Source organism: Trichechus manatus, unplaced genomic scaffold (assembly GCF_000243295.1).
Source record: "Trichechus manatus latirostris isolate Lorelei unplaced genomic scaffold, TriManLat1.0 scaffold00126, whole genome shotgun sequence".
In the NCBI taxonomy this organism is placed as follows: domain Eukaryota; kingdom Metazoa; phylum Chordata; class Mammalia; order Sirenia; family Trichechidae; genus Trichechus; species Trichechus manatus.
Window position 1 is genome coordinate 5,750,577 of NW_004444062.1, and position 24,726 is coordinate 5,775,302.

The 24,726-nt window shown below is 39.8% G+C and overlaps 1 protein-coding gene across 5 annotated transcripts in view; it reads left to right on the forward strand.

Annotated features, from left to right (window-relative positions):
• Positions 1-24,111, forward strand: part of TMEM156 (transmembrane protein 156) — a 52,086-nt gene extending 27,975 nt beyond the window's left edge. The window contains exons 4-8 of one of the 5 annotated variants that reach the window (XM_023738950.1): positions 2,223-2,342; positions 4,632-4,715; positions 18,498-18,525; positions 19,720-19,825; positions 22,953-24,111. In XM_023738950.1, the coding sequence (XP_023594718.1) occupies positions 2,223-2,342; positions 4,632-4,715; positions 18,498-18,525; positions 19,720-19,825; positions 22,953-22,958 (344 nt within the window). In that variant the 3' untranslated portion in view covers positions 22,959-24,111. The remainder of the gene's footprint in view (positions 1-2,222; positions 2,343-4,631; positions 4,716-18,497; positions 18,526-19,719; positions 19,826-22,952) is intronic. The other 4 variants (XM_023738948.1, XM_023738949.1, XM_023738952.1 and 1 more) reach the window with 4 other exon arrangements.
• Positions 24,112-24,726: the final 615 nt, after the last annotated feature.

A 24,726-nucleotide genomic window follows, 5' to 3' on the forward strand; every position in this document is an offset into this window, starting at 1 on the left:
CCGGGGTGCCTCCAGTCTTAGTTAGACCATTAAGTTTGGTCTTCTTACTAGAATTTGATTTCGGCATCCCATCGTTCTACTGCTCCATCAGGGACTCTCTGTTGTGTTCCCTGTCAGGACGTTCATTGGCAGTAGCTGGGCACCATCTAGTTCTTCTGGTCTCAGGCTGATGAAGTCTCTGGTTTATGTGGCCCATTCTGTCTCTTGGACCAATACTTTCCTTGTGTCTTTGGTGTTCTTCGTTCTTCTTTACTCCAGGTGATTGGGACCAATTGATGCATCTTAAATGGCTGCTTGCAAGCTTTCAAGACCCGAGACGCCACTCACCAAAGTAGGATGCAGAACATCTTCTTAATAAGCTTTGTTATGCCAATTGACATAGATGTTCCCTGAAAGCATGGTCCCCAGACCCCACCTGCCTGCTACTCTGTCTCTCAAAGTATTTGATTGTATTGAGGAAACTTCTTAGCTTTGTGCAACAATTTTTGAATGATCTTCAGGAAAATTTTACTTATGTGTGATATTAATGATATTGTTTGATAATTTCCACATTCTGTTGGATCACCTTTCTTTGGAATGGGCACAAATATGGATCTCTTCCAGTCAGTTGGCCAAGTAGCTATCTTCCAAATTTGTTGACATAGATGAGTGAGCACTTCCAGCATTGCATCCATTTGTTGAAATATCTCAATTGCTATTCTGTCAATTCCTGAAGACTTGTTTCTCACCAATGGCTTTAGCACAGCTTGAACTTCTTCCTTCAAAACTATTGGTTCTTTATCATAAGCTACCCCTTGAAATGGTTAAATGTCAGCCAATTCTTTTTGGTACAGTGACTGTGCATTCCTTCCATCTTCTTTTGATGCTTCCTGCATCATTCAATATTTTGCCTGTAGAATCCTTCAATTGCAACCTGAGGCCTGAATTTTTCCTTCAGTTCTTTCAGCTGGACAAATACCAGGCATATTCTTCTCTTTTGATTTTCTAATTACAGGTCTTTGCACATTTCATTATAATACAAGATGCATTGATAATTACTGGTAATTGGAATGCAAAAGTTGGAAAGAAAGAAGGTTCAGTAGTTGGAAAATATGGTCTTTGTGATAAAAATGACACTGGAGATTGCGTGATAGAATTTTGCAAGACCAATGACCATTGGAAATATCTTTTTTTAACAACATAAATGGTGAGTATACACGTGGACCTTGCCGGATGGAATACACAAGAATCAAATCAACAACATCTGTGCAAACAGATGATAGAGAAGCTCAATATCATCAGTCAGAAAAAGGCCAGCGGCCGACTGCGGAACAGACCATCAACTGCTCATATGCAAGTTCAAGTTAAAGCTGAAGAAAATTAAAACAAGTCCATGAGAGCCAAAGTACTTCCTTGAGTATATCCCACCTGAATTTAGAGACTTTCTGAAGAATGGATTTGATGCATTGAGCACTAGTGACCGAAGACCAGATGAGTTATGGGAAGACATCAAAGACATCATACATGAAGAAAGCAAAAGGTCATTGGAAAGACAGGAATGAAAGAAAAGACCAAAATGGATGTCAGAAGAGACTCTGAAACTTGCTTTTGAACGTAGAGTAGCTAAAGTGAATATAAGAAATGATGAAGTAAAAGAGCTGAACAGAAGATTTCAAAAGTTAGCTCAAGAAGACAAAGTAAATTATTATAGATGAACATTACTAAATGTAGGCCAGGGTAATTGTATGCTTAATTAATGCGTGCACTTGATGTGATTATTGGAATGCAAGCCACTGAACCTTCTATTACCTTGCAGAAAGGGATTCTGATCTGCCCTGGCCACTTACATGCCTCAATCCTGCCCTCTCCTTCTACCTCCTCGCTCTCTTCCCTATTCTCCTTAAACCCATTCCATTGTACAAACTGGGATTGACTCTGGGTTTCTGCTGTCTTAACCTAGGGACAGCAATGACGATGAAACTGATATCAAGATAACCTGTAAGTGAAACTGATACTAGAATTTTTGGAACTAAACAGATTCCTAGAAGTCACCTAGTCAAATTTCCTCATTTAATACACCAGGAAAGTATTCAGGAGGGCAAGCGACCCTGTAGTGTCTATGTTTATATACCCAGGTTTTCAGTGAAGGGCAGAATATGTAATGGCACCCAGCTATACCCTCACATTGCGTCTTATCTGTTACATCATTTTATTGTATTTTCACAGTATTTTTTTCTTTACAGGTGTCATTTGTTCCATGAAGATCACTTGGTATGTTTTAGTTCTATTAATTTTTATATTATTGATCATCTTCGTTATCCATAAAATACTTGAAGGCCATAGGAGAATGCAGAAATGGCAGAGTAAGTATTTAGAACTAAATCCATCATTTGGGATAGTCTATTTAGTGTCAAGGAAATCCTAATTTTATTCATGGATATAATTTCTTTTTTAGTATGTTTATATATATATTTAGTGTATTTTTAGTATATTTAGTGTATTGAGCATCTACTCATAGCAATCATCTGTCTGTTAATGGAGGCTTGCTCAATATATGTCGAATTGAACTAAAAAAAGAAATTATATCCATGAATATGATATATCCATGAACAGATTTCAGAGAATGTCTAGACTAAGACAGGCTAGGAAGAAAGGCCTGGCAATGTACTTCTGAAAAATCAACTAGTGAAAACCCTATGGATCACAACAGTTCAATCTTATTGTAGATGAGGTTGCCATGAGTCAGGGACTGACTCAACGGCAGCTAACAAAAACAACACTGTGTGTAAGTGGCAATTTTAGGTACCCCAAGGAATATAAGCATAAGTAAGGTACAGTGCCAGCATCCAAAGAGCTTCTTGTGTCTTTCTACCACCCAGACAAGTGAATAAAGATGAAAAGAAAGACTGGGTGAGTAGGATGGAGTTGATGGACTGGAGGTTGACATGCAGTGAAGCAGAGGCTTAGTGGAAGCGAGGGTAGAAGAGAGGTGGAAGAACAGGAGGGGCGGTAGCTTCAGAGGTGAGGATCTTAAGCAGGAGTGGTTCTAGGTTATGCATGTGGTTGAAGACAATCTTTAATAATTGTACAATGTCAGTAGATTGATGGCAGGGTAGGGCTAAAATGTATTATTGATAGAGGTGATATTAAAAATCAGTAACAACAGGTATGACATAGGCACCCACCTACCAGGATGGACACTGACTGCAAACTACTGGCTCAACCCTGCTGGTGTGTATCCATGCATATACTGGCTGACTATCAGGCCTGCTGGACAGTGCATAGTATGAGTAATCGGTCTCTGGAAGACAGTGTAAAATGTATGATTGTAAGAAAGGCTTTGGAGACAAATGGGCTTACATCAGAATTCTCGCACTACCACTTACTAGCTGTGTGACTTTGAGCAAGTTACGATATCTGAGTGTAGTAAAAGAAGGGTAATCCTCTGTAACTAGGGCTGAGGTAACCACTGAACTAAAGAGGTTGCTTAAGAAGTTTAGCACAGTGTCTGCTGCATAGCTCTTAATAACGGGCAGTAGTACTGTGTTTGTTGCATTATTTCCCAAGGCTCTTATGTTCTGTACCAGGCAAGGCAGTGTTAGTCATTGCAGTAGGTGGAACAAGTGGTTGCCTCTAGGTTGGAGGGAAGAAGGTGCTATTCTTTTGGCTAAGAAATTGTTGCAGATAGTTCTGAGAGCAGTTTCGTATCAAGGTTTGTCATGTATACCTTAGTACATAATACATCAGTTAATAATATCATTAATATTATGTATTTGTAGGATAAAGATTTTCAGAGCACTTTCATAAGCTTTCCACTAGATTCTCAAAGTAAATAGAGTATGTGCTATTATTTTCATTTTATAGTTGAGAAAAAAAAACCCAAGACAGGTTAAGTGTTTTGTCCAAAATGTTATACAGCTAGTAAAATGTCAGAACCAAGACCTAGGGTCTTTCTAGTTTTGAAAATTATATTATTTTAAATAAATGTGTGTTATTTGCAAATAGCACATAGTTTTGGGTTTTTTAACCCACTTTTCTATACAAATATTTATTAGGGAAAAGAACGTCAGATGGAAAAAATATTGAGAACAAGATCAATATTGGGGAGTCCCTTTAAGTTCTCATGAACATCTACTCAAATAGTAGGCTTAGTGGCTTTTAAAGGCTTACCTTGCAAATCCAAGCATATAAAGTAATGACAAATGCCACACCAGTTAGGACATCCTCAAAACCAAACCAAACCCACCACCGTTGAGTCGATTCTGACTCTAGCGACCCTATAGGACAGCACAGAACTGCCCCATAGGGTTACTAAGAAGTGGCTGGCGAATTCAAACTGTCAGTCTTTTGGTTAGTAGGCAAGCTCTGAACCACTGGGTCATCAGAGCTCTAGTTATGACATTAACTATTAGTAAATATTAAGCATGCATTAGGTGAGATGGCATCATGGCATTAATGACAGTGGTGAAGCCACTGGTCTTAGAAAGAACCTGTGTTTGTTAATGGAAAATAATAAGGAAAAGCTCTTGTTTCTCCAGGCCCTGTTGTCAATGGCCCATTTCCCTTGGTAATCCTTTGAATCAGCATGAGGAATACGTATTAAGAATGTGCTTGCTTATCGTCTAAATGTTTAATTTCACTTCTTGGAACAGGTCATAAATACAAACCTACATCTGTTCTCTTAAGAGAGAGTGATTCTGAGAAACTGCGAACATTGAACGTGCGGGTTATTTTAGGTGAGTTCTGTGACACTAAACAGAACATGGCTTAGGAAATTCCAAAGCTTCACAATTTCACCCAAGAGTAACCTCAAGATGCAGAGATCTTAGCTCATTTAAATTAGCCTTGTATCTGGAAAAAAAGGGGCTGTGGGCAAATGAAATCCAGTTTAATATGTCTTATCAGGGGACAATTACGATCAAAACCACCTCCTTAAATAATGGAAAGTTTGCTTAATTGGCAAGAAAAAATTCATGTGAGTAGGCAGAACTGAGAAAGCAATAAGGAATAAGCCTCAGATTTATTTTTAAATGAGACAAGATACCATTATTCCTCAGAATTGCAAGAAGTAATTGCAGAGTGGGCATGGCTTCGCTGGAGCCTTCACTTAGCAGAGGGTGTCATTGTGTAAAGAGAACTTCTAATATCCCCAATTAAAAAGCCCCCTGTCCTCTCCCAAGTAAAAGAAATGGAATAAGGGAATCCTAATTAGAGTAGCTAAGGGGGCTGTGAGCAGAGATGCTATGGTTCCCTCTCCCTCTTCTAATTGTGAAGCTTCCCTCTGAATTCAGGGTGTCAACTCACATTAAAAAGAAAGAGAGGGAGAATGTGACATGGGCAAAAGCCTCTTGTTCATCCAGGAGAAATAATATCCTTGACTCTTGGAAAACCGCAGACTTATGAGTGATACTACTGTAAAGCTCCTTGTGCCCAGCCAGTGAGCAGGCCCCTTTAAACTCTGTAAAAAGTTGGAAAAAGAAGCTTCAAGACCAGTATATAAACAGTTTTCTCAAATGGAAGGAAACAGAACAAACCCTTGGCCCCCCCTTCTGCAGCTGCATCTGTAGTTACATAGAGATTGGCACAGCATGTCGCTGTTCAAAGGCTTTTGCTAGCTATTTAAATTAGCAGCTACTCAGACTCTTAGCCTGAGAAAAAAAATGAGGTTGGGTGCACCTAAAGAGCTCAAAATTTTAATAAAATTTAAAGTTTATACTCTTGGCATTAGCAGTAAAACTATTAAGCTATGGCGAGTAATAAGCGTTAGCTAAATAGTTATCTGAAACACCAGTTAAATATGGGGAGGAGCGGACTGGTGGTTCAGTGGTAGAATTCTCACCTTCCATACAGGAGACACAGGTTCGATTCCCACCCAATGCACCTCATGTGCAGTCACTACCGATCTGTCAGTGGATGCTTGTGTTGCTGTGATGCTGAACAGATTTCAACAGAGCTTTCAGGCTAACACAGACTGAGAAGGAAGGCCTGGTGATTTACTTCTGAAAAATAGTCAATGAAAACACTATGGATCACAAGGGTCTGATCCACAACTGATCATGGGGATGGGCAGCGTTTTGTTTCACTGTGCATGGGGTTGCCATAAGCTGGGTACGACTTGATAGCAGCTAACAACAAATGTGGGGAAAGTTGATGAAACTTATATATGATCAATGCAAATTTTATTTGGTTAATGAAATAAAAACCACAGGGCTGTTTCAAACGGCAAAATTAAATTTTGAAAGGAGAAAATGGCTTTTTCTCTGTTCTCCACTCTTATCCACTACATGTGTCTTACATTCACTCACTAGCAATGTTTTAATCCATTTCTGCTGGGCTTTTTGGTTACCTTAGGAATTCAGGCCATTTCCTTTTTCAGGTCATAATTTTGAACACTGCAGTCTTGTCTGAGAAAAAGTCAATAGTTTCCCTGTCAACCCATATAGTCAGGGGAATCACAAATTTAAAGTACTAGCTAACCATGAGACTAACCTTGCAAGTTGTATTTATGATCTTGTGATTTTCGGTCACCAAAGATACCTGTCTCGGCCATTCTTTCCCTTTGATAGCTCTCATTAAAAATCCTCTGGCTTTATTACCAGGCATATAATATCAATGCTTAGTGCAGGCCAAAGGATGGCCGTCTTTTTTAAAACCAAGGATCCTTATGAGGCTTAGAATCTCAAAGGGGGAAGAAGCAGATTTTTTCTTGTTATTTATATTACTTTAACCTAAATGCAATTTTTTCCCTCCCTGTTATAAATTGCTCTTTCTGAGAGAGAAATGGAAAGGAAATAATATCTCCCCTGAGTGCCATTTTTAAGGCCTCTCTTTGTAATGATAGATTATAGGCAGCAGTGAAAATGTCAGAGAAAAAAGGTGCTTGCATGGTTTCTCTGGAGGAGCAGTAACATGAGTAAAAAAAAAAAAAAGCAGTTCAAAGAAAGCTGTGAATGTGTGACATTTGGCAGAGTAGCTTATTGTTAACTCTAGTTGTACATTCTAGAATGTCTCTCCAGTCGTTCATGTATCACAAAGTAGGTGTTGTTACACACACACACACACACACACACACACACACACACGCAGATAGCCTCACACCCTGAGAAAGAAGTTTATTCATCCTACAGGAGAGAAATAAGGAGCGATTACCCAAGACCCTAGCATGTACTGGGAGCACGGTGAACACTAATAGAATGAATGAGTCTCATCGTTATAGAAAGAGATGTCAGATGTCGTACAGAATCAAATCCCAACTTTTATGTCTGTAATATTTTCCTCCTGCTTTGAAAATGTGATGGCTTATGTTGCCTGTCTTGGCATTAATCTGCTTTACATTTTATTCATTCGACTATTATTTTCACACAGGAGATGACTCTTATTCATATTTGTATTGCTATCTAGCATGTAGTTTGTGCACAATAAAGGCTTATTAAATCACACAAACCCTAAGGGGAAATAAGTATCAAATAAAAAGAGTAGATGAGCAAGAAATGAATGTTAGGGGTTGGGAAAGATGAAAACAATGGAAGAGACCAAGAGTGATCAGAGGGAATATAATTCAGCTTCATTAAAAAACATATAACACATTTTTATAGAGTAGTTAAGGATGTAAAAGAATAAAGAAAAACATTGACCATCTTGAAGAAGAGATTTTAAGAACTATACAAACGTAACTTTGAAATGTATCCCCAGAAACAGTGCTTAATGGGCAGACCACAAAGGCCAGGAGCAGGAACAGTGCACTAGGACCTGAATCATTGGATGCAAATGATAGAAACTGATTTGGCTGACTTGCAAGAAAAGGAATTTATTGGAAAACTAGTAGGTAGTTCATAGAAGCGACAGGAAGGTTAGGGAATCTGAGCTTAGAAAATAAACAGCAGCTAAGAGGGACTGGGGGCGGTGGTGGTTTAGTGATGGAATTCTTGCCTTCCATGCAGGAGACCTGGGTTGAATTCCTGGCCAATGTACCTCGTATGTAGCCACCACCTGTCTATTAGTGGAGGCTTGTGTGTTGCTGTGCTGCTGAACAGGTTTCAGTGGAGTTTCCAGACTAAGATGGACTAGGAAGAAAGGCCTGATGACCTGCTTCCAAAATCAGTCAGTGAAAACCCTACGGATCACAGCAGTCTGATCCTCAACCATCATGGTGCAGAGCAGAGTTTTGTTCAGCTGTGCATGGGGTCACCACGAGTTGAGGGCCAACTAGATAGTAGCTAACAACAACAACAAGGGAAGTCAGGCAGCCAAAATCAGGCAGCCAAAAATACAGCCAATGCTGCATCACAGGAATGGTCTGGCGACAATGCTCCTTGCTTGTCTTAAAACCAGTGGGTACTCCCTCTGACTTTCTGGGAATATTCTTTGACTGCTGTACAGTTTTGCATTACTCCCTAGGGTTTTAAGCGCCAAGGAGGAGTATCTGTTTGGAGGATTATCTGATTGACTAAGTCTAGGCCACAGATTGGTACTCTAGGTGCCGGGAAGCAGGGAGAGAGAATATCTGCCCTCTGGCTTCCACACACTTGGGATTATCCCTCAGCTGTAAGGGTGTTCAAATGCTGGATAAATACATTTCTGTGACACCAGGCTTCTAGCATTAGAGCTTACATTTAGGGGTCATTTCATATCTCCCCTCTATGGCCATCAAAACTGATGAAATCTTTTAAATCTGAAATTCTTCACCTTCAAATATTCAACCAAAATTTATTGAACACCGATCAACTATGGGCCAAGTATTATGCTAAGCATTGGTGACGCAGTGGCACACAGTACAGACAGAGTCCCCGACTTCCTAGATCTTACAATAGAGTTGGTGTTGTTATTAGCTGCCGTTGAGACAGCTCCAACTCATGGAGACACTATGCTCAATGGAATGAAACTCTGACTGGTCCTGAGCCATCCACATGATCGTTGCAGATCAGACTGCTATGATCCATAGGGTTTTCACTGACTGATTTTCGAGAGTAGACCACCAAGTCTTTCTTCCTAGTCCATCTTGCCTGTTAGGCATCATAGCAACATGCCAGTCACCACTGACAGACAGGTGATGCCTGTACATGAAGTGTACTCGCTGGGAATTGAACCTGTGTCTCTCTCACGGAAGGCGAGAATTCTATCACTGAACCGGCAATGCCAGATACAGTGTAGTTAGGATATTCTATCCCGGGCTGCCTTCAGAGACGGGAAATTAATTAATATCTCATTAAACACCTTCCATATGCACAGTATTTTCATATACATCATTTTATTTAATTTCATAAGAACCTCAAGTTTTTCCTGATGAGAAAAATAAAGCTAAGAGGGTTTAAGTGACTGGTCCACTGGCAAGAATCAGGATTCAAACTGAAGTCTGTCCAATGAATGCACTTCCCTGCACACCACTTAATGACAATGGTGAACTCGGGAGCTTAATCCTGCTGGTTTAAACCACAGATCAAAGCTCTTCTTGCTCGTTTATATGTAGCAATGAAAATTGGGATGAAACACTTTCTCTATATAAGGTCTCAGGGGCTTGTGTATGACAATGTGAACCATCCGGAAAGCAGCATTTCAGCACTGGCTGAAATGTTTTTTGCAGTTAATGTGGGTGGGCTCTAAGGGAACACAAAGCAGAGGAAACTGAATTTTATTGTGAAGGAGAATTACTAAATGTCAAAAGTGGATGACCCAGTCATTTACATTACCCCAAAATAAAACTAATGGAAACTTAAAATTATAATTTGCAACCTGTTTATGGGCAGTATAGTACAGACTCAGCAGGCTTCAATTTCCTGCAGAAGACATGTTACTGGTGCCAGATGTCCTGCACTCAAGCAAGATAACATGAAAATTTAATTTTTACTTGCTTAACTGTAATATTTATGACTCTTAAAATACAGATTTGAGTTCATAAAACAGTAAAGGCTATAGCCATCTGCTTGGTTACAGAATAGATCAATATGCAGGGGATGACTCCACATGCAGGAAGAAATTCACAAGTGAGAAAAAGCTATAGGCAGAATAGAATGATTTATTCTATTCATTCATTGAATGCTTTTATACGACAACCATTTATGCCAGGCCTGGATGAAGTGATGATAAAACATATGCAGATAAACATCTCCATCTTTAAGCAGACTGTTCCTGCTGGAAGAATTTTGCCTCCGTCGCCATGCCTGGGACACCCCCACCCCTATCTTTCTCTAGTTAACGCCAACCCTTCTCCTCTGGTCTTGGCTTAACTAATGCTTTCTCAGGGAAGTCTTCTTGGACTTCCTTGACTAGGTCAATTCCCTTTATTACACACCCTCAAAACACCGTAAACTCTCTTCATGGCAATTATCACTGTTGCTATTTTATATTTTTTGTATTATTATTTGATGGATGTTTCTCCCATGAGCCAGTTACTTGAGGACAATATCGTATGATCCTTATCATTGTAACCTCAGCTCTTAGCATAGTGCCCTGGTACATAGCACTAAAACCAAACCAGTTGCTCTCAAGTTGGTTTCATCTCATGGTGATTCCATATGTGCAGAACTGCTCTATATGGTTTTTAAGTCTATGACCTGTTGGAAGCAGATCGCCAGGCTTTTCTTCCACAGTGCCATTGGTGGGTTTAAACCATCAACACTTGGGTTAGTAATCATCATCGTCGAGTTGATTCCAGCTCATACTGACCCTCTAGGGCAGAGTAGAACTGCCGCACAGGGTTTCCAAGGCTGTACGTCTTTACAGAAGCAGACTGCCACATCTTTCTCCCCTGGAGCACCTGTTGGTTTCAAACTGCCAACCTTTTGGTTAGAAGCCTAGTGCTTTAACCACTACGCTATAAGGGCTCCTTCAACTGCAAAAAACTTGTGCCACCCAGGGACCTTGATACACAGTGTTGTTGTTAGATGCCATCAAGTTGACTCTGACTCATAGGAACTCGATGTGACAGACTAGAACTGTCCCATAGGGTTTTCTAGGCTGTAATCTTTACAGGAACAGATTGCCAGGTCTTTCTCTTGCAGACCTGCTGAGTGGGTTCAAACAACCAACCTTTTTTTTGTTAGCGGCTGAGCACTTAACCTGTTGTGCCACCAGGATTCCTCCTGGTACATAGTAGATACCCAATAAATATTTGTCAAATTAAAACAACTCTACATTGACTATGCTGAAAAGATAGCAATCGCTCTCTGAGAAAGATGTTTCAAAGACTTTTTTTCCCTCTAAATTATAACTTTTGTTAATGCCTATCCAAAGCAATAAAAGGAAAATGATTCAACACTTCATCAGTTTCATGCCTTGGAGTATTAACAATATCTGCAATGTGAATTAACGGGGAACTGAGTCAGTGGCTTAGATGATTGAAAGCTGATGGTTAAAGGAGGTTTTTTTCTTTTCTCTCTCTTTCTTTTTAGTTGTTGATTCTAGATAACTTTGCAGTCATTTCCCCATTCTCCATTTGATTTTTACATAGGCCAAATTGAGAACAGATGAGTAGTTTTAGGATCACTGTTAATAATAACAGATGGAGCTTTGAACATGGTAGGAAACCAGCACCTTGGATAATGGAAATCTATCTTAAACTGATAGATGCAGAAATAGATTTTGGAAGACAGCTAACTGGCCAACCAACTGGAGAGATCCATATTTGTGTCTATTCCAAAGAAAGGTGATCTAACAGAATGTGGAAATTATAGAACAATATCATTGATATCACATGCAAGTAAAATTTTGCTGGACACAAACCAATTTGTGTATAAATTTTTGAATGCAAAACTAATTTGCACTGTAAACTTCCACCTAAAACACAATAAAATTAAGGTTTTTTTTTTTTTTTTTTTTTTTGCTGAAAAGATAATTAAAAAATGTTGTAGCAGTACATCCACAGGGAACTGCCAGAAATTCAAGCCAGATTCAGAAGAGAACATGCAACAAGGGCTATCATTGCTGATGTCAGATGGATCCTGGCTGAAATCAGAGAATACCAGAAAGATGCTTACCTGTGTTTTACTGACTATGCAAAAGCATTCAACTGTGTGGATCATAACAAATTATGGATAACTTTGTGAAGAATGGGAATTCTACAACACTTAGTTGTGCTCATGAGGAACCTGTACATAGACCAAGAGGTAGCTGTTTGACCAGAGCAAGGGGATACTGTGTGGTTTAAAATCAGGAAAGATGTGTGTCAGGGTAGTATCCTTATTCATCATACTTATTCAATCTGTATGCTAAGCAAATAATCTGAGAGGCTGGACTACATGAGGAAGAACGTGGCATCAGTGGAGGAAGACTCCTTAACAACCTGTGACATGCAGATGACACAACCTGGCTTGCTGAAAGCAAAGAGGACCTGAAGCACTTACTGATGAAGATCAAAGACCACAGCCTTCCGAATGGATTATATCTCAACATAAAGAAAACAAAAATCCCTCACAACTGGACCAGTAAGCAACATCATGATAAACAGAGAAAAAGATTGAAGTTGTCAAGGATTTAATTTACGTGGATCCACAATCAATGCCCAGGGAAGCAGCAGTCAAGAAATCAAACAACATAGTGCATTGGGCAAATCTGCTGCAAAAGACATCTTTAAAGAGTTAAAAAGCAAAGATGTCACTCTGAGAACTAAGGTGTTCCTGAGCCAAGCCATGGTGTTTTCAATCGCCTCATTTGCATGAGAAAGCTGGACAATGAATAAGAAGACTGAAGAAGAATTGATGCCTTTGAATTATGGGTTGGAAAAAAATATTGAATATACCATGTACTGGCAGAAGAAGGAACATATCTGTCTTGGAAGAAGTACAGCCATGATGCTCCTTAGAAGTGAGAAGTGAGACTTAGCTTAGAAGTGAGACTTCCCCTCACTACTTTTTATCCTTACCTTTATTTTCCTGCTTTTAGCCTCAAGGAAGCCACATTAGCTTTGCTAAAGCTACAAGAAAACTTGATCAAGATGAATCGGTAGTGTAGGTGTCAGTATCCACTGCTGAACCTTTGAACGAAAGGTGTGGGTTGAGGTCAGGACCCTTCCAGAAGAGGCTGCCTGGCTGCTGCCTCCCACAAGGCCACACAGGCACATCAACTCAGTGAGTATACTTGGTCCAGTGCCTTCCTCCAGGCCCACAGGCTTGGCCTCCTGCAATGGCAACACACCAAGAAACATCCACTGTGTTATCCAGCTCATAGTGACTGGTTTATAAAACGAGAAGGCCCATGTATTAATCACAAAGAGTAATATAATTGAGAGAAACATGGACAAAAACACTTCTGACAGCAAACATGTGTATTCTCTCCTTAGACAGAAACATGTGGGAAGCTGTCTTAGTTAACCTAGTGTTGCCATAACAGAAACACCACAAGTGGGTGGCTTTATAGAACAGAAATTTACTTTCTCACAGTTCTGGAGGCTAAAAGTCCAAATCAGGGTCTCTGCTAAGTCTCTCTCTTAGTTTCTGGTGTCTGCCAGCAATCTTTGGCATTCCTCTGCATATAGACAGGTCCTCACATGGCGTCTGTCTTCCCCAGTGTGTGCATCTGTATCTATGCTCGTGTTTTTAAAACTCAAAAGTGATTAGTTTTAGGATCCACCCTACATTGGTATGATTTCAACTGATTGATTAATTATATTATATTATGTAGTGATTCCATCACTGTCTGTCAATTTTTTGTACTGTGGTGGCTTGTGTGTTGCTGTGATGCTGGAAGCTTTGCCACTAGCATTTCAAATACCAGCAGGTCACCCTTGGTGGACAGGTTTCAATGGAGCTTCCAGACTAAGACAGACTAGGAAGAAGGACCTGGTGTTTACTTCTGAAAAAATTGGCCAGTGAAAACCTTATGAATAGCAGCAGAACATTGTCTGATATAGTACTGGAAGGTGAGCCTCTCAGGTCGGAAGGCACTCAAAATATGACTGAGGAAGGGCTGCCTTCTCAGAGTAGAGTCGACCTTAATGACGTGGATGGAGTTAAGCTTTTGGGACCTTCATTTGCTGATATGGCACAACTCAAAATGAGAGGAAATAGCTGCAAATATCCTTAATAATCAGAACATGGAATGTATGAAGTATGAATCTAGGAAACTTGGAAATCGTCAAAAATGAAATGGAATGCATAAGTATCGATATGCTAGGCATTAGTGAGCTGAAATGGACTGGTATTGGCCATTTTGAATCAGAAAATCATTTGGTCTACTATGCTCGGAATAACAAATTGAAGAGGAATGACGTCTCATTCATCTTCAAAAAGAACATTTCAAGATCTATCCTGAAGTACAACACTGTCAGTGATAGGATAATATTGATAGGCCTACAAGGAAGACCAGTAAATATGACTATTAATCAAAATTATGCACCAATCACTAATGCCAAAGATATTTTCAATCCCAAGCCATATTTTCAATCATCTCATATGCGTGTGAAAGCTGGAAAATGAATAAGGAAGACCAAAGAAGAATTGATGAATTTGAATTATGGTGTTGATGAAAAATATTGAATATAATATGGACTGCCAGATGAACGAACAAGTCTGTCTTGGAAGAAGTACAGCCAGAGTGCTCCTTGGAAGCTCCTTTGTCTCACGTACTTTGGACACATTATCAGGAGGGACCAGTCCCTGGAGAAGGACATCATGCTTGGTAAAGTAGAGGATCAGCAAAAGAGAGGAAGACCCTCTACAAGATGGATTGACACAGTGGTTGCAACAATAGGCTCAAACATAACAACGATTGTGAGGATGGTGCACGACTGGGCAGTGTTTCATTCTGTTGTACCTAGGGTCGCTATGAGTCGGAACCAACTTGATGGCAATTAACAACAACAACAATGTAAAGTGATTATATTACGTTAGATATAAGGTGATTGCATTAGATTACATTATGGAAGGTAGTCTACTCTACCCAAGATCAACTGATCTAATCACATGTACTGCTCCACAACAGCAACTAGACTTGTGTTTGCCCAAACAACTGGGAACCATAGCTTAGCCTAGATGACGCATAAAATTAACCATTACAAATCCAAATCTCAGTCAAGAGTTATTTGCTAAGTCTTATAAAATGGATTCCTTTGCCAAGATAATGATGCTTTCTTCCTCATTTTAGGGGTATCCTGTTTGGCTCATTTAACAAAACACTTTTAACATTTGACAGGCGTCTGTCTGGGAATCAGTTTTTGAAGGTGACTTTGAAAGTTTGTGCTCTGATTATGTGCTGATATTATGGATTAAATTTCAGAGAGCAATCTTATTTTCCTTATTTCCACATTCCTGGGCAGCACCTCAGAGTTGCCTCCTTGTACTGTTTGAATCCACACCATTTTATTGATAAAAATGAAGCACGAAGAAGTTAAATGACAGTCCTTCAATCAGTCAACATACATGTATTGAGTATCTATTATGTGTCACAGATAAGCTCTTGACTACTAGCTGAAAGGTTTGCAGTTTGAACCGATCCAGGTGTGTCTCAGAAGACAGGCCTGGCCATCTGCTTCTGAAAGGTCACAGCCTTGAAAGCCCTATGGAGCAGTTCTACTGTATTTTATGCAAATAATGTGCGCCTTCTACGTTTGCTTGCCAATCTCGCCCTCTTCCCGTGAGATATTTTCTTAAGTACCACTATGCAAAAAAAATGTTGGCATAGCAGAATTACAAAAATACCTCATGAGGAGAGGGTGGGGTTGGGAAACAAAAGTAGAAGGTGTGAATTATTTGCATAAAAATACCATACTCTGCACACATGAGGTTGCCATGAATCAGAATTGACTTGTTGGTAACTAATAGCAACATTTATGTGTTACGCTCCAAGGCGGGTCCTGGGGAATCAACAGTATGCAAAACACAATCTTCCTACTCACAGAGGCAGACAAATAAGCAATTACAAAAAAACTGGATAACTCCACTATTCGGAAAGTAGAAAGCACGAGGGGTTGAATATAGCGTAGACAACTTACTTTATTTAAGCCTCCTGGTTTTGTTTTGTTTCTAGTTGTTTTGGCTTTTCACTTTCATAACCAAGTAAAATCTGGCTAAACAAGTAGTTTTGGAGATAAGAATATCAAAAATTGATGGGGCAAGTTCCCTTAGGAGCCAAGAGAGCTTGGCTAGTATCAGCACGTTTTAGATGTCACTTGATGGCGGGAGATGTACCTTGTCTTTGACATGGAAATCATTGGGAACAAAGTGAAGAAAACACTCTGAGAATTCCCATTACTCAGTGGGAATCAAAAATTACTTTGGAAAGATGAATTGAGACAAGATACCAGAAACCAAATATATAAAGCATCTTTGTAAAAGTGATAGAAATCTTAAAAGAAAAAAAGAGTAGGACTACCTGGGCATTTTCATGGATACTGTGTTAAGGGTTTTATTTGAGAACATAAGGCATGGAGTTTTATTTTTAATCAAAGTTTTTATTGCTGGAAATCCATCTTGTTCTCTAGATTCGGCCAAGTCAAAATTCACACTGAGATTCTTTTGAATTTTTTAAATTCTTCTGAGGTCCCCGAAAAAAGTCAGAGAAATATTTGGTTCAGAGATTTGACAAATTCATGAAAAGACTTCTGTGAAATTTTAAAATATTTCTGACAGCTTCTGCTGCCTTAAGTAATATTGGGGAATTAATATTATTTGAAAGAAAGTCTATTTCCCTGTGTAGAGCTAGAAAAAAAAAAATTCACCCATTTTAGGTATTCAGGAGAAGCTATTAAAATGATATATATCCTACCTTTTTGACTTTTTATCAATTTTTTAAATAGAATTTTTGCTCTTAGCATGTAAGTTACATAACTTTGGCTACTAGGAGAAATGATAGATAATGTACCAGCGGACAGTTGCTTTGGGCTAGCCATCATTTTGACAGGCAATAGTTTTATATAGTGATACAAAACATCAGCAAACTGAATGAATAAGCAAATGATGAGCAGTCTGGCTTTCCATTCAAAAGAACTCTGTTCATTTTCTTTGATAATTATTTAGTTTCATGAATATTTTGGTATTTTAACCTTAAAAAATGTCTGTCTCCAAATCTCAAATTCTGAAACTTATAAGATGCTTTATTGACGATTGTCTGAGCAATTATTTGCATGTAAGTTCATTCTCAAGTCTTAATGTGCATCAGAATCAACTTGGCTATATGTCAAAATTCAGGCTCCTGGACCTCCATGAAGGGAGACTCTAATTCAATAGATCTGGGACAGGGCCCAAGAACCTGCATTTTAAATTAGTACCTCTGGTGATTTTCAGGTCAAGGGTCTGTTGATCCCTCTTAGTTTTCTGTTGCTGGGTAACAAATTACTAGAAACCAATTGCTCAAAACGACATACATTTATTATGTCACAGTTTCTATGGGTCAGGAGTCTAGGAACGGCTTTACTGGATCCTCTTAGGGTTTCACAAGACTGAAATCAAGGTGTCAGCTGGACTGCATTCTTGTCTGGAGGCTCTGCTTCCGAGCTCATTCGTGTTGTTGGCACAATTTATTTGCTTGCGGCTGTTTGACTGAGAACCCCAGGTTTCTAGGCTTCCTATTGGCTGCCAGGTAGAGGCCACCTCAGGTTGTAAAGGCCGTCTGCAGTCCCCCGCCACATGATCCTCTCCATACGCAGGTCCCAACACGGCAGTTTGCTTTTTAAAGCCCAGCAAGAGGGTCTCTATGACGTCAGGGAGGGCCCAATCAATATTTTAAGGATTTTCACCTCATTAAGTCAGGGCTCCCCGGGATACTCTCCTTGATTTACTCAAATTCAACTAATTTGGTCTGTTAATCGTTGTTGTTATTTGCCATCAAGTCGGCTCCTACTTACGGAAATCTTACATATAACAGAACGAAATGTTGCCCGGTGCTGTGTCATCTCCATGATCGTTACTTTGTTTGAGCCCGTTGTTGTGGCTATTGCATCTCCAAAATCTTTTCACCTTTTCCATATAATGTAACCTAATCACAGGAGTGAAATCTCATCATACTCAAAGTCCCGCCCATACTCAATGGGAGGGGATTACACAGGATGTGTATACCCCATCTGAGACTTCTACCTATAACAATCACCCTTTGAGAAATACAAGTTTAAACATAAACGATCACAGACTGCTAGGAACTTTTAATGTGAGACAAACAGGTTTGCTAGCTCTAGCACCATGGATGTGGTTGGTACTTGTTAGCTGCTGGCTGACCAGCAGGCTTTCTACGTAGTCCATCTTAGTCTGAAAACTCTGCTGAAACCTGTTCAGCATCACAGCAACACACTGATAGATGGGTGGTGGCTGGGTATGAGGTTCATTGGCTGGGAATCGAGCCCAGGTCTCCTCCATGGAAGGCAAGGATTCTACCACTGAACCACCACTGCCCCAAGACGCTAAGGGGCTCAGATGAAATGGATCTCTGAGGAAGAGAGCAAGGAGATGAGGTTCCAGGCCTAGGCAAAGACCAGGTCTCATTTTCCCATCTTTGTCCTAATTAGTCAGAGAAACTTTGCTTTTTTATCCTTTAGAAGGCTAAATACTCTGTAAAAAGAAATTCTAGCTTTAGTGGTGATTTTATTATTTTCACAGGGGAATTTTACCAACCTCTAAAAAACAGGTATTTTCAATGACATTTAAACTGTTACAGATCATAGAAAAAAGAATGTTCCTGAAATCAAAAATGTCACTAATTTTCTCCTTAGGGACCTATTTCAACAAAATGTGATAGAAGGAAGTGTTTGCATTCAGTTTCCAAACTAAAATTCTTTTCTTGCTACTTGACATTGTACTTTTTGAGTTTTTTTCTGTGTTTCTCCTAGGATCCCTGGTGGTACAGTGGTTAAGAGCTATGGCTGCTAACCAAAAGATTGGCAGTTCGAATCTACCAGCTGCTTTCTGGAAACCCTATGGAGTAGTTCTACTCTGTTCTATAGGGTTGCTATGAATCAGAATTGATTTGATGGCAATGGGTTGGGGGTTTTTCTCCTCCTTAACTATACTTCAGGGCTTGTGCCCAGGAAATCAGATGGGGCATGGGGACAGAGGAGGAATGAAGGGGAAGAAACAGACATTAGGGTTAAATGTGTCAGAGTTGTAGGCAGGAAATTCAGTGAGCGGTGGAAATTGCCCAAATCCCCCTTTCAAGACTTAAGGTATGTGTCTTAGCTTCCTAGTGCTGCTGTAACAGAAATACCACAAGTGGCTGGCTTTAAAGAATAGAAGTTTATTTTCTCACAGTTCTGGAGTCTAAAAGTCCAGATCAGAGTCCCTGTTGATTTCTTTCTTGTCAGTAGCTGCAGGCGTTCCTGGGTTCCTTGGAGGTCCTCGCATAGCATCTGTCTTCCCCCGTGTGTTTGTATCTGTGGGTCTACTCTGCTCTTTCTATAACTGAGAAGTGATAGTACTCACCCTACTCCAGTAGCAAACTCTGGTGGCATAGTGGTTAAGAGCTACGGCTGCTAATCCAAAGGTTGGCAGTTCAAATCCACCAGCTACTCCTTGGAAACTCTATGGGGCAGTTCTACCCTGTCCTATAGGATCGCTATGAGTCGGAATTGACTCAACAGCAACAGGTTTGGTCTGCTCTGGCATGGTCTAATTAACACAACAAAGAAACCCCTATTTTCAAATAGAATTACATTCATTGGTATGGGGCTAGGATTTTAACACTTATTTTTATTGGGGAGGGGGACACAATTTAATCTGTGACAGTACAGTCTTTTATTATACTTACTACGTTAGCATATATTGTCCAGTTTTTGTATTACTATTGACTAAATATAGACTAAAGCACCTTTCCTTCTTAAAATAGGAGAGACCATGCAGAGGCAGCCCCCGACTCAGGTCAACATGCTGCTTGCTCCAATACCAGAACTAGAAGTCACTTCTGCAATGTATCAGTGAGATCAACACACACAGTGAGTGGTGATTCAGCTTTATTGACGATTCAACTTTATTGTCCATTATAAATGTGAATAGATTCAAGGAGGTATAATTTATCCTAAACTGTATTTCTTGCAAAATTAGTTTCATACAAATTAGATGAATTGAGCCAAAATCACTATTTCTTCCAAGGTCCAGGAAGGATCAGTAAATTACTCTCTTAGTCTGCTAAACTTCATGAGTTCCTGAGATGTCAGCTCATCCATTGGCACTGTTTTTCCTGAGGCTGAACCATAATCCCAGCAGGCCCATAGTTGGATCAGTCAAAGTGTGAGGGAAAAGAAAAGAATGAGAATGAGATCTGTAAAGCAGAACACCTCTTCTCCAAATTATTGAAATAAAAAACTTCTCTAACTAAATTCCACAGTTGATAATCTAGATTAAGGTCCCTGTGTGGTGCAAGCAGTTTGCACTCAACTACTAATCTAAAGGCTGGTAATTAAACCTCTCCAGTGGTGCCTTGGAAGAAAGGCCTGGCAATCTACTTCCATAAAGATTCCAAAAAAATCCAAACTCTTTGCCATCGAGTCAATTTCAACTCATAGCAACCCTATAGGCAGAGTAGGACTGCGCCACAGGGTGTCCAAGGAGCAGCTAGTGGATTCAAACTGCCAACCTTTTGGTTAGCAGCTGAGCTCTTAACCACTGCACCACCAGGCTCCCGTAAAGATTACAGCCAAGAAAACCCTATGGAACTCCGCTCTATTCTGTAACACATGGGGTTGCCATGAATTGGAATTGACTCGACGACAACTTTTTTTTAAAATCTAGATTAATGTGCATTAATTTCCATGCATTTGAATCCAAAACTGTGGTCAGAAGCATCTTAGAAATTTTTTTATTCATTCAACAAATATTTATTAAGTAGCAATTATGTTAAAGGCACTATTTGTAGCTGTTGAAGGGGGTATAAAAATTATAACAGGGAAAAGGAGGGAAACTAACATTTATTTGTGCCCTCTTTTTGTGCTTGGTGGTGATGGGCTATATCATTTATGCTTCATAATACTTGATAATACAGTATAATTCATAATACTGATAACTTGTGTGGTTATCAGTAAAGATTCTAGTGGGAAACTGATGGTATACTCTAACTGAATAATTTGAGGAGAATTTCATAAAGGAACTATTAAGCCAGTCAGAATCAACTTGACAGCGACAGGTTTTTATAGGAAAACCAAAATAGAGAAGGCAGTGCCCTGTAACTGCTAACAGTGGGGCACAGCTACCATCCCTTTATGAGCTTCCTAGGGCCACCCAAACAAATTACCACAAACTAGGTGGCTTAAAACAGCAGAAATTTATTCTCTCACAGTTCTGGAGGCCAGAAGTCCAAAATTAAGGTGTTGGCAAAGTTGGTTTCTTCTGGAGATTCTGAGGGAGGCTCTAAATGCCTCTCTCCTAGCTTCTGGTAGCTGGGGGCAATCCTTGGCATTCTTGATTTGTAGACGCATCACTTTAATCTCTGCCTCCATCTTCATGTAGCCTTTCCCTCTGTGTGTCTCCTTCTCTGCGTCTGTGTGTCTCAAATCTCCCTCTCCTTTCTCTCATAAGGCCACCAATCACTGGATTTATGGCCCACTCTAAATCTACGATGCTGTAATCTCGAGATCCCTAATTCAATTACATCTACAAAGACCTTATTCCAAACAAGGTCTCATTCTGATGTTCCGGGTGGACATATCTTTTGCAACCCAAGATTCAATCTACAATAATCCCTTTTTAGGGATAAGGCACTAAGATGGGGAGAGAGAGAGTAAGAAAGAAAGACAGAGAGAGAGAAGCAGAGAGACACATACACACAGAGAATGACTGTGGAGAGGGCTGTCTGGCAGGAGCTGTGACCTTTGGTCAAGGGCACAACAGCCTGTGATTGCCCTGAAGAGAGGGGATAAGTGTCCTTACTTTGCTGTTCTTCCTTTCTCTGATCTCCTGTTGGTACTCCCCATTGGCCAAACCCAACCAGAGCCAGAAGGCACTGGAGCTCAGTTAAGATAGTCCGTATAGGTCAGCCACCCAGGGCACCAAGTAGGGTGGGAAAAAGTGGAGGACAGATCTGGAAAGGTAACAGAAGATATCCAGCACAGGTGGCTCAGTATGTCAAACCGGAAACTAAGGAAGTGCCAAGGACACGTTCGTGTTCTGGACTAGATGGAGGCAGGTGTTAATGTGATCAGGTTGCTGTTGGCTCAGAAATCCTTAAGTAGAATCTAATATGAGTGTTTCAATGAAATCTTGTTACTGGAGATTATGCTTAAAATCTCTCATTCTGGTCCTCATTCTGGGATACTCAACCTTATAAAGAGCTCTCGTTTGTTAATTCACCAAGTGCTTTTTGAGCAAGTACTATGTGTCAAGTATTCTGCTTCTCACTGGCAAGAATAACAAGGCTGTCAGTAGAGGAATCAGATTAGGGGACCTCTAGTTTCAATATGAGCCCTGGTGGCGCAGTGGTTAAGAGCTCAGCTGCTAACCAAAGGTTGGCAGTTCAAGTCCACCAGCTGCTCCTTGGAAACTCTATGGGGCAGTTCTACTCTGTACTATAGAGTCTCTATGAGTTAGAATTGACTCGATGGCAATGGGTTTGTTTTTTAATTTCAGTACAGAGTGTTAAGTAACATGATAAAGGTATTCATAGTGGGCTATGCATTTATTACATGCCATACATCCTGTCCTCATTCAGAGAACAGGATGCATGGCATGTAATAGATGTTCAATAAGTTATTTGTTGAAAGAATGAATAAATCCCAACTCCTGTGTTTCTCCACCAGAATCATGTAGTGTTCAAACCAAAAGAAACTTGCATGAACACCTACATTTCCTTTTATAAATGTGGAAAGTAAGCCACGCACATACTGTAGTGGCAGTTTGGAGGAGACCATAGGTTTCCTAGGTCTCCTGTAACTACACTGTCTTCTTAGGGATGTAATGGACACTCCTTTGTACAAGGTAAGATTGGAAAGAGCCCTTAATCAGTGGTTTAGGAATTCATATAAGACATAGTCTGAGTAAATGGTTTTTAAATAGTTATTATACCAATTCTAATTCAAGTAATACTTTAAAAATTTTGTGTGTGGATAATATTTGCTTTTTAATCTCCAGATTTGAATTCCTCTGGACTATTTGGACTGAACTCATTTGAAGAATGCTCCTGATTTTATTCCGGAAATAAGTAAGCTGGTGAATGTTTGGGTCCAGCTGAGGATGCCCAATAGGAAAGCAGGAACGCTGACTGGATGATGAAAATTAGCTAAAGAGCATTCATTTGACCCACAAGAGGAAGGGAAGGAAAGCTTTCGGGAAGCCATTATGAGTCATGGAAAACAAGCTGTGGAAACCTACTGAAAGAGCAAGAGAATTCTTAATCTCCTTGCTTAACAGCTTAACATGGGCCCAAGGTGTTAATTTTGAGGAACCAAACGCAGGGTCAAGGGTGACAATCCTTCCTCTCATTGGCACACATCACAGATTCCGATTTGATGGTTTTTCCTCTGCAGATGGATTGTTTCCATGTGATAGATTACTTAAGAGGGTCTGGGTTGTTTGTTTCTACATTTATTCAAATTTATATATTTTGCCTCTTGTTGGTATTGCTAGTTTTTTTTTTTTTTTTTAAAAAAATCAAAGATACCAAAATAAAATGAATTTAAAGTAAAGACTTGAAAATTTAAATCTAATAGCAAAATGTTTCCTCTGGTTTTTTTTGGCTTACTGTTATAGCCATCACTGATGTCAACAATCATGATAATAATAACTATAGCTGTTAATTGCAATGAAAGGCACATACAGGTAAGAGCGCAGCTCTTAACACTGAAAAATATAAAAATAGCCTCCCAGAGTGAAGGTGGACCTTACTCTCTTGGCATCATTATATGATTACTTAAAAGTGCTTATCTGAGTAGGTTTCCAGATAATCTAACTGCAGGGTCAGATTTAACATCGGGCAACCTGACAGGAATAAGTTATTTTGGCACACAGAGGTTTTTCTGGTACTTCATTCTTTTGCTAGATCACAAACTGAGATTCTAACTGTAAAATTTAGGGACTGAAGGTTTGGCAAATGGAATCCTACTAGTCTCACTTTTTCTTGCCTGTGTATCTCTAATTAATAGGTGGCCCAACCTCAAGTATGGGATTTTTAAGCAGGAGTTTAGGGGTGTCACACTCATAACTATTGCCATCGAGTCGATACCTACTCATAGCAACCCTGTAGGACAGAGTAGAACTGCCCCATATGGCTTCTAAGCCTGTAATCTACAGAAGCTGACTGCCAATATTTCTCCCGCAGAGCGACTGGTGGGTTTGAACAACTGACCTTTCAGTTAGTAGCCAAGCACGTAACCAGTGTGCCACCAGGTCTCCTTGCCACATTCTTAGAAGTAAGGATATTATATGATTTCCGAGAACCAAATTATTGTCTCCCTGCACATCACCTAGCATGCTCAGACAAATGACTTGAAAATCAATGGGAACTTGGCTTACAAAAGGCATAAATTAGGCTTCAAGTTCTAATAAACTGAGGCAGCTTTCTGAAAGCTAATGATTTAACTTATTTATTGAAATAATAGACTTTAACACATACTGTGAAATATACAGAGATGGAGCTGACCTGTTCTCTGCCCACAAGGAGTTTACAATTGGGTGCAGGATACAGGACATGCGTACCACTAGTTATAATACTAGACCCAAGGCTGCACATTTCCTGTAGAGAATTTAGAGGCCAGTAGAATAATTCCTGTTATTGCTAACTTCTATCAAGTCGACTCTGACTCATGGCAACCCCTGGTACAACAGAATGAAACGTTGCCTGGTCCTGTGCCATCTTCATGATCATTGGTATGTCTGCATCCATTGTTGAGGCCACTGTGTGTTTTGA